General features: G+C 51.6%; 1 protein-coding gene across 10 annotated transcripts in view; it reads right to left on the bottom strand.

Annotated features, from left to right (window-relative positions):
• LOC139261987 (calcium/calmodulin-dependent protein kinase type II subunit alpha) overlaps positions 1-17,799 on the bottom strand; it is a 336,847-nt gene that overhangs the window by 230,010 nt on the left and 89,038 nt on the right. For 2 of the 10 annotated variants that reach the window (XM_070877155.1, XM_070877151.1), the window contains exon 4: positions 1,917-1,937. The exons of the other annotated variants lie outside the window; for them this stretch is intronic. In XM_070877155.1, the coding sequence (XP_070733256.1) occupies positions 1,917-1,937 (21 nt within the window). The remainder of the gene's footprint in view (positions 1-1,916; positions 1,938-17,799) is intronic. 10 annotated transcript variants of the gene reach the window in all.

Consider the following 17,799-nt stretch of genomic DNA (forward strand, 5'->3'; position numbering starts at 1 on the left):
AAGAAATTCCTCCTCATCTCAGTTTTAAATGAGCGACCCCTTATTCTGAAACTATGTCCCCTAGTTCTAGATTCCCCCACGAGGGGAAACATCCTCTCTGCATCTACCCTGTCAATCCCCCTCAGAATCTTATATGATTCAATAAGATCACCTCTCATTTTTCGAAACTCCAATGAGTATAGGTCCAACCTGCTCAACCTTACTTCATAAGACAACCCCTTCATCTCAGGAATCAACCGAGTGAACCTTCTCTGAACTACCTCCAATGCAAGTATATCCTTCCTTAAATACGGAGACCAAAACTGTACGCAGTACTCCAGGTGTGGCCTCACCAATACCCTGTACAGTTGTTGCAGGACTTCTCTGCTTTTATACTCTATCCCCCCTTGCAATAAAGGCCAACATTCCATTGGCCTTCCTGATTACTTGCTGTACCTGCATACTAACTTTTTGTGTTTCATGTACAAGGAACCCCAGGTCCCTCTGTACTGCAGCACTTTGTAATCTCTCCCCATTTAAATTATAATTTGTTTTTTTATTTTCCCTACCAAAGTGGATAACTTCACATTTTCCCACATTATACTCCATCTGCCAAATTTTTGCCCACTCACTTAGCCTGTCTATATCCCTCTGCAGATTTTTTTGTGTCCTCCTCACAATTTGCTTTCCCATCCATCTTTGTATCATCAGAAAACTTGGCTACATTACACTCGGTCTCTTCATCCAAGTCATTAGTATAGATTGTAAATAGTTGAGGCCCCAGCATGAGTCATCGAAATGAGGATAAACATAGAAACATAGAAAATAGGTGTAGGAGCAGGCCATTCGGGCCTTCAAGCCTGCATCACCATTCAATAAGATCATGGCTGATCATTCCCTCAGTAACCCTTTCCTGCTTTCTCTCCATACCCCTTCATCCCTTTAGCCATAAGTGCCATATCTAACTCCCTCTTGAATATATGCAATGAACTGGCATCAACAACTCTCTGTGGCAGAGAATTCCACAGGTTAACCACTCTCTGAGTGAAGAAGTTTCTCCTCATCTCAGTCATAAATGGCCTACCCCTTATCCTAAGACTGCGTCCCCTGGTTCTGGACTTCTCCAACATCGGGAACATTCTTTCCGCATCTAACCTGTCCTGTCCCGTCAGAATTTTATATGTTTCTATGAGATCCCCTCTCATCCTTCTAAACTCCAGTGAATACAGGCCCAGTTGATCCAGTCTCTCCTCATATGTCAGTCCAGCCATCCCTGGAATCAGTCTGGTGGTCCTTCACTGCACTCCCTTAATAGCAAGAACGTCCTTCCTCAGATTAGGAGACCAAAACTGAACACAATATTCCAGGTGAGGCCTCACCAAGGCCCTGTACAACTGCAGTAAGACCTCCCTGCTCCTATACTCAAATCCCCTAGCTATGAAGGCCAACATACTATTTGCCTTCTTCACCGCCTGCTGTACCTGCATGCCAACTTTCAATGACTGATGAACCATGACACCCAGATCTCTTTGCACCTCCCACTTTCCTAATTGCCGCCATTCAGATAATATTCTGCCTTCGTGTTTTTGCCCCCAAAGTGGATAACCTCACATTTATCCACATTATACTGCATCTGCCATGCATTTGCCCACTCACCTAACCTGTCGAAGTCACCCTGCACAGCGTTCTTTTAGCGTCCTCCTCACAGCTCACACTGCCACCCAGTTTACTGTCATCTGCAAACTTGGAGATAATACACTGAATTCCTTCATCTAAATCATTAATGTATATTGTAAAGAGCTGGGGTCCCAGCACTGAGCCCTGCGGCACTCCACTAGTCACTGCCTGCCATTCTGAGAAGGACCTGTTTATCCCGACTCTCTGCTTCCTGTCTGCCAACCAGTTCTCTATCCACATCAGTACATTACCCCCAATACCATGTGCTTTAATTTTGCATACTAATCTCTTGTGTGGGACCTTGCCAAAAGCCTTTTGAATGTCCAAATATACCACATCCACTGGTTCTCCCTTGTCCACTCTGCTAGTTACATCCTCAAAAAATTCCAGAAGATTTGTCAAGCATGATTTCCCTTTCACAAATCCATGCTGACTTGGACTGATCCTGTCACTGCTTTCCAAATGCGCTGCTATTTCATCTTTAATGATTGATTCCAACATTTTCCCCACTACTGATGTCAGGCTAACCGGTCTATAATTACCCACTTTCTCTCTCACTCCTTTTTTAAACAGTGGTATCACATTAGCTCCCCTCCAGTCCATAGGAACTGATCCAGAGTCGATAGACTGTTGGGAAATGATCACCAATAGAAGACAATAGAAGGGAATGAATGTAATCAGTACTGAAGCCCTTCATTGCTGCTTCATGCACGCTTAAGCCCAATGGCATTTTATTTGATCAGAATGAGAACATTTGTTGGGGACATGTTGGCAACATTTGAGTTGGTTCCTGTGATTACTCCTGACATCCATTAATCCATCTCCTACCATCGTACCGACTCCCACTGCTGTTTCTGTCAACTACAGATGGGTTGTGATCTCAAGCATTGCACTTTGTGAGCAAATTATTCAGTTTGAGGACTGTCATTTCAAGGAACAAGAACAAATGGAAGCACAAAGCACTCCCAGAGCAGTTACAGCATGAGTTAGATACAGAGTAAAGCTCCCTCTACACTGTCCCTTCAAATATTCCCAGGGCAGGTACAGTACAGGGTTAGATACAGAGTAAAGCTCGCTCTACACTGTCCCTTCAAATATTCCCAGGGCAGGTACAGTACAGGGTTAGATACAGAGTAAAGCTCCCTCGACACTCTCCCATCAAACACTCCCAGGGCAGGTACAGCATGGGGTTAGATACAGAGTAAAGCTCCCTCTACACTGTCCCATCAAACACTCCCAGGGCAGGTACAGCACGGGGTTAGATACAGAGTAAAGCTCCCTCTACACTGCCCCATCAAACACTCCCAGAGCAGGTACAGCACGGGGTTAGATACAGAGTAAAGCTCCCTCTACACTGCCCCATCAAACACTCCCAGGGCAGGTACAGCACGGGTTAGATACAGAGTAAAGCTCCCTCTACACTGCCCCATCAAACACTCTCAGGGCAGGTACAGCACAGGGTTAGATACAGAGTGAAGCTCCCTCTACACTGTCCCATCAAACACTCCCAGGCAGGTACAGCACGGGGTTAGATACAGAGTAAAGCTCCCTCTACACTGTCCCATCAAACACTTCCAGGCAGGTACAGCACGGGGTTAGATACAGAGTAAAGCTCCCTCTACACTGTCCCATCAAACACTCCCAGGGCAGGTACAGCACGGGGTTAGATACAGAGTAAAGCTCCCTCTACACTGTCCCATCAAACACTCCCAGGGCAGGTACAGCACAGGGTTAGATACAGAGTGAAGCTCCCTCTACACTGTCCCATCAAACACTCCCAGGCAGGTACAGCACGGGGTTAGATACAGAGTAAAGCTCCCTCTACACTGTCCCATCAAACACTCCCAGGGCAGGTACAGCACGGGGTTAGATACAGAGTAAAGCTCCCTCTACACTGTCCCATCAAACACTCCCAGGGCAGGTACAGCATGGGGTTAGATACAGAGTGAAGCATTCTTTTGCATTTCCTGCACCAGACATTCTGCGACATTTCTGAGTGAGCTTGATGGCTTGTTTGATGTTGTGGGACCGCACTCAATGGGAACAGGAGTGAGATTGGTAAATTTACTTAATTTTCCAAAGGTCCTTTTTCAACCAACAAGCAGTGCAGACTTTCATCCATCAATCACAGCTGGATTTGAACCAATGTTTGAAAAGAAGCAGGGCATTGCCTGATCTATCCCACCACTACAGCTGCCTACTTTACAAAAGTACATGCCATCCGCATCCCTACTCGGTCAAGCCATCAAGGGTTAGACCTTTTTATGAAGGGTTTGATCGAGTAGATGTAGAGAAGATCTTTCCACTTGTGGGGGAGACCAGAACTGGGGGCCATCAATATAAGATAGTCACGAATAAACCCAATGGGGAATTCAGGAGAAACTTCTTTACCCAGGGAGCGGTGAGAATGTGGAACTCGCTGCCACAGGGAGGGGTTGAGGCGAATAGTATCGATGTATTTAAGGGGAAACTGGATAAACACATGAGGGAGATAGGAATAAAATGGTATGGTGATGGGGGGGCGATGAAGAAGGGTGGGAGGGGGCTGGTGTGGAGCATAAACCCCGGCACGGACCGGTTGGGCCAAAAGGCCCGTTTCTGAGATGTGCACTCGATGTAAGACTCAGCAAGTCAGGAGCTACATCGGTGGAGAGAAGGGACAACTCAAGATTTGAAGCATTGCCCTCAATGGGCCCAATGGGCAGTTTCCATGGTGTAAAGAATATGTAAAGAATACTTGGTATTATTTTAGCTGGGGGCCAATCACCTCACGCTCTGCTGCCTCCCTCGCGCCCCCCCCCCCCCCACCCTGGCACGAGTATGAAATGTGACTGCAGTGAATACCTTGTGAGTTGCTATAGAAACGCACAGCGGTTCTATCGATTCACTGCTTTGCATTGATGCATTCAAATATTTCCTTTCCTTGAATACAGAAAGAATTGCTCCATTATCCCATCAGTCTGGCTGTGTGCTGGCTGTTATTGAATTATTTCTTGAAAACATGGTCCTTGATGAGAAAATTTCACCTCAGTTCTGCAAAAAACCTTCAGCAGTATTCCATTGTCAAATGCTCGCTCTTATATTGGAGGTATGTCAGCTGGTTTCATCTATCCGTTTGTTGCCCGCAGACATGACTACTCCAGCACACTCCTGGCCGGCCACTCTTCGAAAACCTGAGCGCATCCAAAACTCTGCTGCCCCATGTCCTACCTCGCACCGAATCGCATACACCCATCACCCACTGTGCTCACTGACCTTCACTGGTTCCTGGTCTGGCAACACCTCAAATTTAAATGTGTCTCCCTCAACCCATAGTACCAAACACGGGTTAATTCAGGGTCAGCTGTGGCTCAGTGGGCAGCTCTGTCGCCTCTGACACAGAAGGTTGTGGGTTCAAGTCCCGCTCCAGGAACTTGAGCACAAAAATACTAGGCCGACACTCCCAGTGCAGTGCTAAGGGAGCGCTGCACTGTCGGAGGGGCAGTACTGAGGGAGCGCCGCACTGTCGGAGGGGTAGTACTGAGAGAGCGCCACACTGTCGGAGGGGCAGTACTGAGGGAGCGCCGCACTGTCGGAGGGGCAGTACTGAGGGAGCGCTGCACTATCGGAGGGGCCGTACTGAGGGAGCGCCGCACTGTCGGAGGGGTAGTACTGAGAGAGCGCCACACTGTCGGAGGGGCAGTACTGAGGGAGCGCCGCACTGTCGGAGGGGCAGTACTGAGGGAGTGCTGCACTGTCGGAGGGGCAGTATTGAGGGAGCGCCGCACTGTCGGAGAGGCAGTACTGAGGGAGCGCTGCACTGTCGGAGAGGCAGTACTGAGGAATCGCTGCACTGTCGGAGAGCCAGTACTGAGGGAGCACCGCACTGTCGGAGGGGCAGTACTGAGGGAGCGCCGCACTGTCGGAGGGGCAGTACGGAGGGAGCGCCGCACTGTCGGAAAGCCAGTACTGAGGGAGCACCGCACTGTCGGAGAGCCAGTACTGAGGAAGCACCGTACTGTCGGAGGGGCAGTACTGAGGGAACGCCGCACTGTCGGAGGGGCAGTACTGAGGGAGTGCTGCACTGTCAGAGGGGCAGTACTGAGGGAGCGCCGCACTGTCGGAGGGGCAGTATTGAGAGAGCGCCGCACTGTCGCAGGGACAGTGCTGAGGGAGTGCTGCACAGTCGGAGGTGCTGTCTTTTGGCTAAGACTTTAAACCTAAAAGATCCCATGGCACTATTTCGAAGAAGAGCAGGAGAGTTATCCCCAGTGTCCTGGGGCCAATATTTATCCCTCAATCAAAACAAAAACAGATTATCTGGTCATTACCACATTGCTGGTTGTGGGAGCAAATTGGCTGCCGCGTTTCCCACATTACAACAGAGACTACACTCCAAAAGTACTTCATTGGCTGTAAAGTGCTTTGAGATGTCCGGTGGTTGTGAAAGGCGCGATATAAATGCAAGTCTTTCATTCAGCTCAGTGCTGCTTGTGGGCTCTTGCTGTGTGCAAAATGATTGCTAAGATCAGTGATCTGCCAGTGTCCTAACTCGCGCAGAGTCCCGTTCACCCATCGACCCTGTGCTCACTGACCTACTTTGGCTCCTGGTCCATCAATGCCTCATATTTACAAAGCTCCGTCTCATGTTCAAGCCTATCCATGGCCTCACCCCTTCCAATCTCCACAACCTTCTCCAGCCCGGCAGCCCTTGGAGAAGTCTGCTTTCCCCCAGTGCTGCTGCACTGTCACTGATGACTTCCATCACCCACCATCAGCGGCCCCGCTTTCAGCCGTCTCGGAATTCCCTCCCTAATCCTCTCCCTCCTCTTTCCCCCTCCGATAAGAAGCCCCTTAAAACCGCCAGGCTTTTGGTCACCTGTCCAAATGTTTCCTCTTTGTCAAATTTTGTCTTTGACTCTCCGGTGGAGTAACGCGGAGCGTTGTACCACATTTCATCTCATCGCTGTTTGCAGGATCTGTGCTGCGCGACTCCCTGCATTGTACCAATTACTGTAGCGGAAGATGGTTCATTGTATGTGCGTCATGCGGCCAGTTATAAGACACGTGAGCAGCTGCAATAGAAATATAAGTCTTCTTTCTTTCTCCCTGGTCCTTATGCAATCTACTTGATCATCGAAATAAGAGCGAACATGCCAGAAAAACATGGGAATCGAAACATTCAAAATGTTAACCCATTGAATCCCCTCCCACAGCCCATGTACGCTCTCCCCTATCATAGACTCTACCCCACCCATTGAATCCCCTCCCACAGCCCATGTACGCTCTCCCCTATCATAGACTCTACCCCACCCATTGAATCCCCTCTCACAGCCTTCTTCTGCCAATCGCCTTAAATCTGTGTCCTCTGGTTCTCCACCCTTCCACCAATGGGAACAGTTTCTCTCTCGATCTACTCTGTCCGGACCCCTCATGATTTTGAACACCTCGATCAAATCTCCTCTCAACCTTCTCTGCTCCAAGGAGAACAACTCCAGCTTCTCTAGTCTCTCCACGGAACTGAAGTCCCTCATCCCTGGAACCATTCTCGTAAATCTCCTCCGCACCCTCTCTAAGGCCTTCACATCCTTCCTAAAGTGCGGGGCCCAGAATTGGACACAATACTCCAGCTGGGGCATAATCTGTTTTTTCATGATGTTGATTGAGAGATAAATTTTGGCCAGGACACCAGGGATAACTCCCCTGCTCTTCTTCGAAATGTTGCCATAGCATCTTTTACATCCACCTGAGAGAGCAGTCGAGGCCTGGGTTTAACGTCTCATCTGAAAGTCAGCACTTCTGATAGTGCAGGGCTCCCTCAGTACTGCCCCTCCGACAGTGCAGTGCTCTCTCAGTACTGCCCCTCCGACAGTGCAGCGCTCCCTCAGCAATGCCCCTCCGACAGTGTAGTGCTCTCTCAGTACTGCCCCTCCGACAGTGCAGCGCTCCCTCAGTACTGCCCCTCCGACAGTGCAGCGCTCCCTCAGCAATGCCCCTCCGACAGTGTAGTGCTCTCTCAGTACTGCCCCTCCGACAGTGCAGCGCTCCCTCAGTACTGCCCGTCCGACAGTGCAGCGCTCCCTCAGCAATGCCCCTCCGACAGTGTAGTGCTCTCTCAGTACTGCCCCCTGACAGAGCAGTGCTCCGTCAGTACTGCCCCTCCGACAATGCAGCGCTCCCTCAGTACTGCCCCTCTGACAGTGCAGCGCTCCCTCAGTACTACCCCTCTGACAGTGCAGCGCTCCCTCAGTACTGCCCCTCTGGCAGTGCAGCGCTCCCTCAGCACTGCCCCTCCGACAGTGCAGCAATCCCTCAGTACTGCCCCTCTGACAGTACAGCACTCCCTCAGCACTGCCCCTCTGACAGTACAGCACTCCCTCAGTACTGCCCCTCCAACAGTGCAGCGCTCCCTCAGTACTGCCCCTCTGATAGTGTGGCGCTCCCTCAGCACTTCCCCTCCGACAGTGCAGCACTCCCTCAGCACTGCCCTCCGACAGTGTAGCACTCCCTCAGTACTGCCCCTCTGACAGTGCGGCACTCCCTCAGCACTGCCCTCCGACAGTGCAGTACTCCCTCAGTACTGCCCCTCCGACAGTGCGCCGTTCCCTCAGTGCTGCACTGGGAGTGTCAGCCTAGATTTTTTTGTGCTCATGTCTCATGGAATGACTCAGAAGCTAGAGTACTGCTCACTGAGCCATGGCTTACACACTGCAGTCAGGATCTGTAAACAGCAATGTGGCAATGACTAGATAATCAGTTTTAGTGATGTTGGTTGAGGGATAACTATTGACACTGGAGATAACTCCCCTTGCTCTCCTTCAGATTTTAGTGCCGTGGGATCTTTTACATCCGCCCAAGAGTAGCAATGTCATAGTTACACCAGCACTTTCAAATTCCTCTCTAAAACACATACTATTCTGCCTTGGACATTTATCGGCCAATCCTTCATCGATTCTGGGCCAAAATCTTAGAACTCTGTAACTATAGACATTGTGGGAGCAGCAACACTACATGGACTGCAGCGGTTCATGAAGGAGGCCCATTGCCACCTTCTCATGGGCCACTAGGGGAATGGGCAATAAACGCCGGCCTTGCCAGCGACGCCTAAAGCCCGAGTACAAATGAGAACAAATCCTAAACGTTGGCTCTCTCTCCTCTCCACCAATACCAACTGAATGTACCGTGAGTTACCAGGTTTCTCTGCTTCTCTCCCTTGGTAAATGTTTGTATCTGGCCTGAATGTGTTAATCTTTTGTGCGAGTGATCGTTAACAGCTAAATATTTGCCAGTTTTTCTACTCCACTGATGAGAAGCCTCACCGCAAAGCGTTGCAGAAAGCCCGACCGACAGCCGAGGAAGTTTTCACTCTGAACCTGGTACCAGGAGGTTCAAAACAGTTCATTCTTAATGTGACAGGGAGAGTCAGACACTTGTACCTGCAAACATGACTGGGAAAAGACAGCAGTCCAGACACAGACACAGTTGCAAACAATGTTGCCTGTGATCTTGTGTTTCATGCACAGTCCCTTTCATTGGCTGAACGGCACCATCCAAATTTTTGCGCATGTGCGGTGTCTCCCGTGTAAAGGCCGGTGAGCGCCCTGTGCGGGACCTCCAGATCACTGCATGGCCGCGCAGCTTAATGGGAACGCTGGTTGCCAGGTGACTAGGGGGTGGATTTTCGGGCTCCCCTACGCTCCGTTTTTCGCCCCGGGAGTGTCGGCAATGGCGGGGGTGAGATGTTCTGGGCGGGCGGCCAGCCTCCAGCGCCCTGCGGCGATCCCCGGGGTCGGGTTTTAGGCAGCGCGGAGCAGCACCGTGGGGAAGAGCTACGCCCTGTAGAATTTACCAACATTTCGCAAAGATTCCTGGTACCTTGCCCCTGCAGAGGAGAAGAACCCCTTTCTGGACTTTTAAAATGAGTTTAAAGGGGCAGACGGAGCCAGCAGGGGATAAAAGAGGGTGCATTCATGGAGACTCCCCCCACCCCAGTGTTTGGACTCATCGGAAAGGGAATTTAATTTGGAACTATCTACCAGAAAGTCTGAAATCCTAAAGTACACATGGAAGGAACTACGAACTTTAATCAAATTTGGGATTTTTAAAAGATGAGTGTTGGGTCTGGACGAAAAGGGGTGTGGTCCATCTCTAAAGGGCCAGTTTGGACATTGGAGCTAATCAAATTGTCTGGGAACTGTTTACTCTTGAAAACTTGCCCCTAGAAAACATTAGCATTCAAACAATCAACCATGGAAGAAACATTTATCACCCCACCCAGAGGACCCAAATGTCACATACATATTCCAACACCTTTTCCACAGGCATAGAAATATCTGGCTCAGGTCAGAGTAGCACAATAGATGAGAGCTCACCAACTTCGAAAAGTCTATTAACGCCAGAATAAAACCACTTAATCAAGTTTCAGTTAGCTGGGCTGCAAAAATCGAAACAAAGAGCTGAGCTAGATTGGGTGTAAAGATAAGGAAGCCTGTTTTAGTATAATTGAAGGCCTGTTCTAGCAGTTAGATGTGCTTCAAGAGACACTATTAAGTTAGCAGTCTCGTTGCATAAGTTCTACACCAGCCTCGAAAAGTGGGACCCCGAAACATCGGTGAAAGGAATCTCTAAAACCCAGAAGGACAGCACCACGACAGCAAACAGGCTGTCAAAACGACTTTCGGAAAGTTGCGGGCCATCGCGACCAACCAAACAGTCAACCGGAACCAACCCGACAAAACCGAAGAAAAACCGAAGATTTTCCACTCTACAAGCTGGTCCTTCGCTATCAAGGGGTACAGACTACAGAACGTGGACAACTAAGGCGAACCCCGGAGTTGGAACTGTCAAAAGGGGATTGGTGAGCATGGTCCCTGAAACCCCAGAGCTATAACTTCGTTAGTTAGGGGAATTGGGAGTGGGGGAGGCTGGGGTAACTTGTGTAAATGTATCTGCATTCTCCTCTTTACCCCATTTAGAGTTTAAGCTGTATTCTTTTCCCCACAGGCTGTAATTTGATATTTTAGTCAATGTGCTGTACCCCTCAGTGTGTATTGGTATTAATATTCTGTGTGTGTTATTAAAGGTGTGCCTTTTACTTCTTTTTAAACACAATAAAGCCATACCTGCTTCCTACCTTGAAACTGATTGTCTGTCCAAGACTGTCACAGTCCCTTCATAATTCCAGTGTCTAGAACCAAGGGTGTGGGAGTGATTCGGAACCACTCATAGGTGGTCAGAAGGAAAGGCTGACCCCCTGCAAACCACCCCTTTCACATGGCGACCCAGATAGGACACTGGTACAAGGGACGTGATAAGAGAGAGACTGGTTTCAGGAAGAGAAGCAAAATGGAAGAGGGGATTTCCTCGTATGTGTTTAAGAGGTAAATGTGGCTAAGGAGTGGGTACTCGATCTATTGTATGCTGAGCGTCCAGAAGATGCTGCAGCTCAATGGACCGAGGGCAAGGACCATAAAAGGTCAATAGAGAAGGCCATTTGGCTAATTTTCCTTCAGCAACATATCCGGCTTCTAGATGAGGAGAATGAGAAATTAAAGGGAGTATTGAGGCAGGCAGAAGAGAGGTCCAGCGCAAGGGGAAAGGCTGTGGACAGAGGTGGGACAGTTAAAGGAAAGTAGAGAGCTCACTAAAGAAAGGTACAAAACCCAACTGGACCTTTTACAGTGTCAGATTATTGAAGCCAAGAATAGCGAACGGGCATTGCGGGAAGAGAATTCCTGCCTCGCCAAGCAAGTTAAAGAGTACGGGGAGAGGGTGAGAGACATTCAGGTAGCCTATAAGGTAGCCAGTACCAGGGAATTTGAGGCAGGTGACCACGGCCCCTGCCAGCAGCAGATCCAAAGCTTGAACCTTGTTCTATCCCGGGCTAAAGGCATGGTGTGCCTGATAAACCCGGGTTTAGCCCAGGAACACCTGGTTGGGCAAGGAGAAACCCCTCAGTCACCGCCTGCAGCTCCCAGGAACGGCCCGGGGCAGCAGAGGTGTCAGCCAGAGTGCGGGGCAGGCAAGGATTGCAAACGACCAACACCGGCAGCCCCGAGTTTTAACTCGGCTTGGCAGCAGGGGGAAGAGGGCGAGCCAATTCAAGCAGGGCCAGAACCAGGGCCAATGCATCCGGTCCGGCAGCAGAGGTTTGGCCCGCCTGATGCCAATGGGGCAGCAGGACCCCTAGAAAGCAACTTCGTAGTTCCCCACGACACCCAAAAACTGAGGGCTATGATAGGCCACCTAAGTAAGCTCACCCAACAGGGGGATCCCTCGGTACACTTCCTGGAAGTGGAACACACAGGGGATATTAACGGGTGCAATGATTTGGAGCAGGCTAAGCTGTTGCTCTTCTCGCTAGACACCAAGCTGTGCCATTCCCTCTCTGCAGACAGCAGAAAGGGGCGAAACACGTACGCTACGGTTAAGGAGGAGGTTCTAGAGGCCATGGGTATGAACGACGGGAGTCCTTTCTCCCGAGTGGAGAAAACAGTGCAGCTCTATGGAGAGAGTCCACAGGCTTTCGCCGACAGGTTGTGGCTGGTCTACGAAAGGGCCTGTAGTGGGGTTCTTGACCGGGCCCACCTGAACCCTAATGAGCTGGCTCACTGGCTCCGCAGCCTGGTGGCAAACAGCTTACCTGGAGTCAAGGCAAAAGCCCAGGTCTGGTTCGATCCAAGAGATCCCAGAACCACCGAGGAGACAGTGGTCAGGCAGTTGACCCTGGCTTACCGGAACGGTAGAGGGACAGAGGAGCCCTCCTCTAAAGGGAGGGTCCATGAGATTAAACCCAGCCAAGTCAAGAGAGAGTGGCATCAGGAAGGTGGGAACCCTCCCCACAAAGGGGGCGAGTGTTTTGGGTGTGGGAAAAGTGGGCACTGGAGGAAGGACTGTAGGAACCCGTGGAAAGAGACTAAGGGAAAGGCTACTCCAGCCCCAGCCCGTAAGGCCGGGGCAGGAACACTCGACTCATATGAGACACTCGTAGCCGCTCTACAGACACTCATAAACGGACAGGGAGCAGTAGCTATCGCAACCGGTCCAGTAGCCGGTACGGTAAAACTCTCTGCTCCAACCCACCCAGATACATGACTAGAGCCAGCGCAGCCTGTGTTCCCTAGAGTACGATGCCTGGAAGAGACCGTGCGTTACGATGGAGGTGGAGAAAGTGAAAGGGACCTACCTGCTAGATACTGGTGCTTCCAGCACCCTTGTATATGCAGATAACCCGGCTACCTCACCTCTATCGAACGGGGTCCCGTACAGTCTCGTGGGGTTCACAGGCAATGAGCAAACTGGTTCGTTTTCCATCCCGCTCACCATTCAGTTAGGGACACTCAAAACCAAATGGAAGTGTGTCCCAGAAAAAGGGGCCAAGGGAACATTGTGTACCATGAAGCCAAAGGAGGGTTACGACTTGGAATTACTGGTCAGTAACACCCCAGTGGAGTACCAGGCATATGTACGGGCACACCTTGCAGCATTCGCCACCCACAAACATGACTGTGGTAGGGTAACGGGGGGTGGAAGTTAGTATAGTAGGGGACCCCATGACCCAACCACAAAAGCAATATAACTTCCCCAGGGAGGCAGAGGCAGACCTGACAACGGCGCTGGGATCACTGGTAGAGCAAGGGGTGTTAAGACCGACAGCTACCCATGTGAACTCTCCACTGTGGCCGGTTAAGAAACCGGACAACTCATGGAGGGCCACCGTGGACTATCGAGTACTAAATAAGAATATCCCTGCCTGTGCACCCACTGTAGCAGCCGTAGCAGATCTCATCGGGAGTATTCCAGCATCTGCGACCACTTTCACGGTGCTGGACATTTCAAATGGGTTCTGGTCCATTCCTTTAAAACGGGAGGACCAGTACAAGTTCGCCTTTACCTTTAAGGGCCAACAATACACGTGGAACTGTCTTCCCCAAGGCTTCCACAATAGTCCCAGCATTTGCATGGCGAACTGTTTAAAGGGCTTTAGCAGACCCCAGCAGTTGGTGGAGTATGTGGATGACCTGCTCCTGTTCACCGATCAGGGGGAGGAGCATGGCCCACTGCTGGCTGAGCTGCTGGAGCTGCTGAAAGAAGAAGGGTTTAAAGTAAACCCCAAGAAGGCACAGATCGGCCAGAAGGAAGTCAAATTCCTGGGACTGACTGTGCGCGCTGGGGAAAGGGCCATAGACAAGGCGAGAAGGGAGGCAGTACAGGAGTTACCGGCCCCCAACACAGTGACAGGGGTAAGATCCTTTCTAGGACTCACCGGGTACTGCAGAGACTTCATTGAGGATTATGCAGCCACCGCAGCCCCTCTGCTCAGGCTCCGACACAAGGGGGTAGAGTGGGACTGGGATGAGGGTTGCGAGGCAGCATTTAATCAGCTCAAGAAGGACTTGCAGACTATGCGAGCCTTAGGAGCGATAGATGTAGGAAAGGAGTTTTTCCTGAAGGTGGCAGCCAGTGGGGACAGTTTGAGCTCAGTGCTGCTTCAAGAGTGGCACGGCCAGCTGAGGCCGGTGGTTTACTCCTCCAGGATCCTCACAGATGTGGAGAAACATAGAAACATAGAAACATAGAAAATAGATGCAGGAGTAGGCCATTCGGCACTTCGAGCCTGCACCACCATTCAATATGATCATGGCTGATCATTCCCTCAGTACCCCTTTCCTGCTTTCTCTCCATACCCCTTGATCCCTTTAGCCATAATGGCCATATCTAACTCCCTCTTGAATATATCCAATGAACTGGCATCAACAACTCTCTGCGGCAGGGAATTCCACAGGTTCACCACTCTCTGAGTGAAGAAGTTTCTCCTCATCTCGGTCCTAAATGGCCTACCCCTTATCCTAAGATTATGTCCCCTGGTTCTGGACTTCCCCAACATTGGGAACATTCTTCCTGCATCTAACCTGGCCAGTCCCGTCAGAATTTTATATGTTTTGATGAGATCCCCTCTCATCCTTCCAAACTCCAGTAAATACAGGCCCAGTCGATCCAGTCTCTCCTCATATGTCAGACCAGCCATCCCAGGAATCAGTCTGGTGAACCTTCGCTGCACTCCTTCAATAACAAGAACGTCCTTCCGCAGATTAGGAGACCAAAACTGTACACAATATTCCAGGTGAGGCCTCACCAAGGCCCTGTACAACTGCAGTAAGACCTCCCTGCTCCTATATTCAATATCCCTAACATGCCATTTGCCTTCTTCACCGCCTGCATGCCAATTTTCAATGACTGATGTACCATGACACCCAGGTCTCGTTGCATCTCCCCTTTTCCTAATCTGCCGCCATTCAGATAATATTCTGCCTTCGTGTTTTTGCCCCCAAAGTGGATAACCTCACATTTATCCACATTATACTGCATCTGTCATGCATTTGCCCACTCACCTAACCTGTCCAAGTCACTCTACAGTCTTTTAGTAACCCCCTCACAGCTCATACCGCCACCTAGCTTAGTGTCATCTGCAAACTTGGAGATATTACACTCAATTCCTTCATCTAAATCGTTAATGTATATTGTAAATAGCTGGGGTTCCAGCACTGAGCCCTGCAGTACCCCACTAGTCACTGACAGGGCAACTCCTCCCCTTACCCACCTGCATCCCCGGTGGAGGGTGGTCCCTGCACACCAGCGATTGGACAGGACGACCCCTCCCCTTACCCACCTGTGATTGGACAGGGCGGCCCCTCCCCTTACCCACCTGTGATTGGACAGGGCGGCCCCTCCCCTTACCCACCTGTGATTGGACAGGGCAACCCCTCCCCTTACCCACCTGTGATTGGACAGTGTGACCCCTCCCCTTACCCACCTGTGATTGGACAGGGCGACTCCTCCCCTTACCCACCTGTGATTGGACAGGGCCATGCCCCTCCCCTTACCCACCAGCGATTGGAAAGGGCGACCCCTCCCCTTACCCACCTGTGATTGGACAGGGCCATGCCCCTCCCCTTACCCACCAGCGATTGGACAGGGCGACTCCTCCCCTTACCCACCTGCATCCCCGGGGGAGGGTGGTCCCTGCACACCAGCGATTGGACAGGACGACCCCTCCCCTTACCCACCTGTGATTGGACAGGGCGGCCCCTCCCCTTACCCACCTGTGATTGGACAGGGCGGCCCCTCCCCTTACCCACCTGTGATTGGACAGGGCAACCCCTCCCCTTACCCACCTGTGATTGGACAGTGTGACCCCTCCCCTTACCCACCTGTGATTGGACAGGGCGACTCCTCCCCTTACCCACCTGTGATTGGACAGGGCCATGCCCCTCCCCTTACCCACCAGCGATTGGAAAGGGCGACCCCTCCCCTTACCCACCTGTGATTGGACAGGGCCATGCCCCTCCCCTTACCCACCAGCGATTGGACAGGGCGACTCCTCCCCTTACCCACCTGCATCCCCGGGGGAGGGGGGTAGCGGCGCACCAGCAATTGGACAGGGTAAGCCACTCCCCTTATCCACCAGCGATTGGACAGGGTAAGCCACTCCCCTTATCCACCAGCGATTGGACAGGGTAAGCCACTCCCCTTATCCACCAACGATTGGACTGGGTAAGCCACTCCCCTTATCCACCAGCGATTGGACAGAGGAGAGAGAGCAGAAGGTCCATACGGCACAGCAGCCATTACCGTTAAGGAAGGCATGCTGTTTAAAGAGGGACAATGGGTCGTGCTGCAGCAGCACCAGAGGGAATTCCTAAAACTGGCCCATGAGGGTCCAGGAGCGGGACACCCCGGGCCTGAGACCACCTGGCAACGGGTGGAACAGGCAGGATGGTGGCCGGGACTCAGGGAGGACGTCCGCGAGTTCTGTGCGAACTGCCTGGTGTGTGCTGCGAACAACCCTGACCCCCAGAAAAGGAAGGTGTCCCTAGGACATGTCAGCAGGGTAGAGGGACCATGGCAGTCAATCCAAATTGACCACATCGGGCCCCTACCCACTGCCCAGGGAGGCTACAAATACTGCCTAGTCCTGGTGGACGTGTTCTCAAAATGGGTTGAAGCCTTCCCCTGCCGAACAGCCACCGCACTAGGGACAGCTAAGATTCTAGTGGGGGAAGTGTTCTCCCGGTGGGGACTCCCACAGTATGTGGAGTCGGACCAGGGGAGCCATTTCACCGGGCAGGTAATGCAGGCAACCCTTAAGGTGCTCGGCACTGAGGGGAAATGGCACGTTGCCCACAATCCACAGTCATCTGGTATTGTGGAGCATTTAAACCGCACCATTAAAGAAAGGCTGCGGAAGGAAACGGGAGACTCACCCCAAAAGTGGGTGGAGGTCTTACCGTTGGTCCTAATGGGGATCCGAGCCAGCCAGTCAAAGAGCACCGGGTATTCCCCATACAAGCTCATGACAGGCCGGATCATGCGGACCCCCACCCATGTCCTAGCCCCGGTGCTCACAGAAGGTCAGCTCAGAGAGGTGAACCGGGACCGGTTTGTCAGGAACCTGTTGGAACACCTCAAACTAGCAGGCTGCTAGTAACATGGGCAGACAGCATCGGAGTAACCGACTGCTGCTAGAACCCAGCAAACTCCACGAATGGGAGATAGGGGACCAGGTCATGGTGAGGAACTATGCTCGGGTCGGGGTTTTTGAAGCATTATATATGGGGCCATACAGCATTGTGGACAAGGCAAGCCCGATGGTCTATGCCATAAAGCTGTCCCGCCGTACTAAGTGGTTCCACATCAACCAGTGCAACCCAGGGTCAGCCAAGCACAGAGGGCAGCCGGGAGGGGTGAACCGTCCTCAGGACAGGGACCCTCCGTTGGCCACCCCCGACGGTGGAGGGCCCACAGGGAATGTGGCAGGCTCAGAAACCGTGCCCATAGGGGCAGTGAATTGCAGTACTGGAGGGGCTATCCCACCCATCGTTTGGGATTCGGACGCACCCCCAGTAACCCAAGCCCTGAGAAGGACCCTCCGTACACCACGGCCAAAGATACCGTGGTCACCGCCATCTGAGCCTCAGCGATTCTGCCCTAGGAGAAGGGCAGCCCGACAGGGAAGGCCAAAGGTCAGAAACATAGAAACATAGAAACATCGAAAATAGGTGCAGGAGTAGGCCATTCGGCCCTTCTAGCCTGCACCGCCATTCAATGAGTTCATGGCTGAACATGCAACTTCAGTACCCCATTCCTGCTTTCTCACCATACCCC

Source organism: Pristiophorus japonicus, chromosome 4 (genome assembly GCF_044704955.1).
Source record: "Pristiophorus japonicus isolate sPriJap1 chromosome 4, sPriJap1.hap1, whole genome shotgun sequence".
NCBI lineage: Eukaryota > Metazoa > Chordata > Chondrichthyes > Pristiophoridae > Pristiophorus > Pristiophorus japonicus.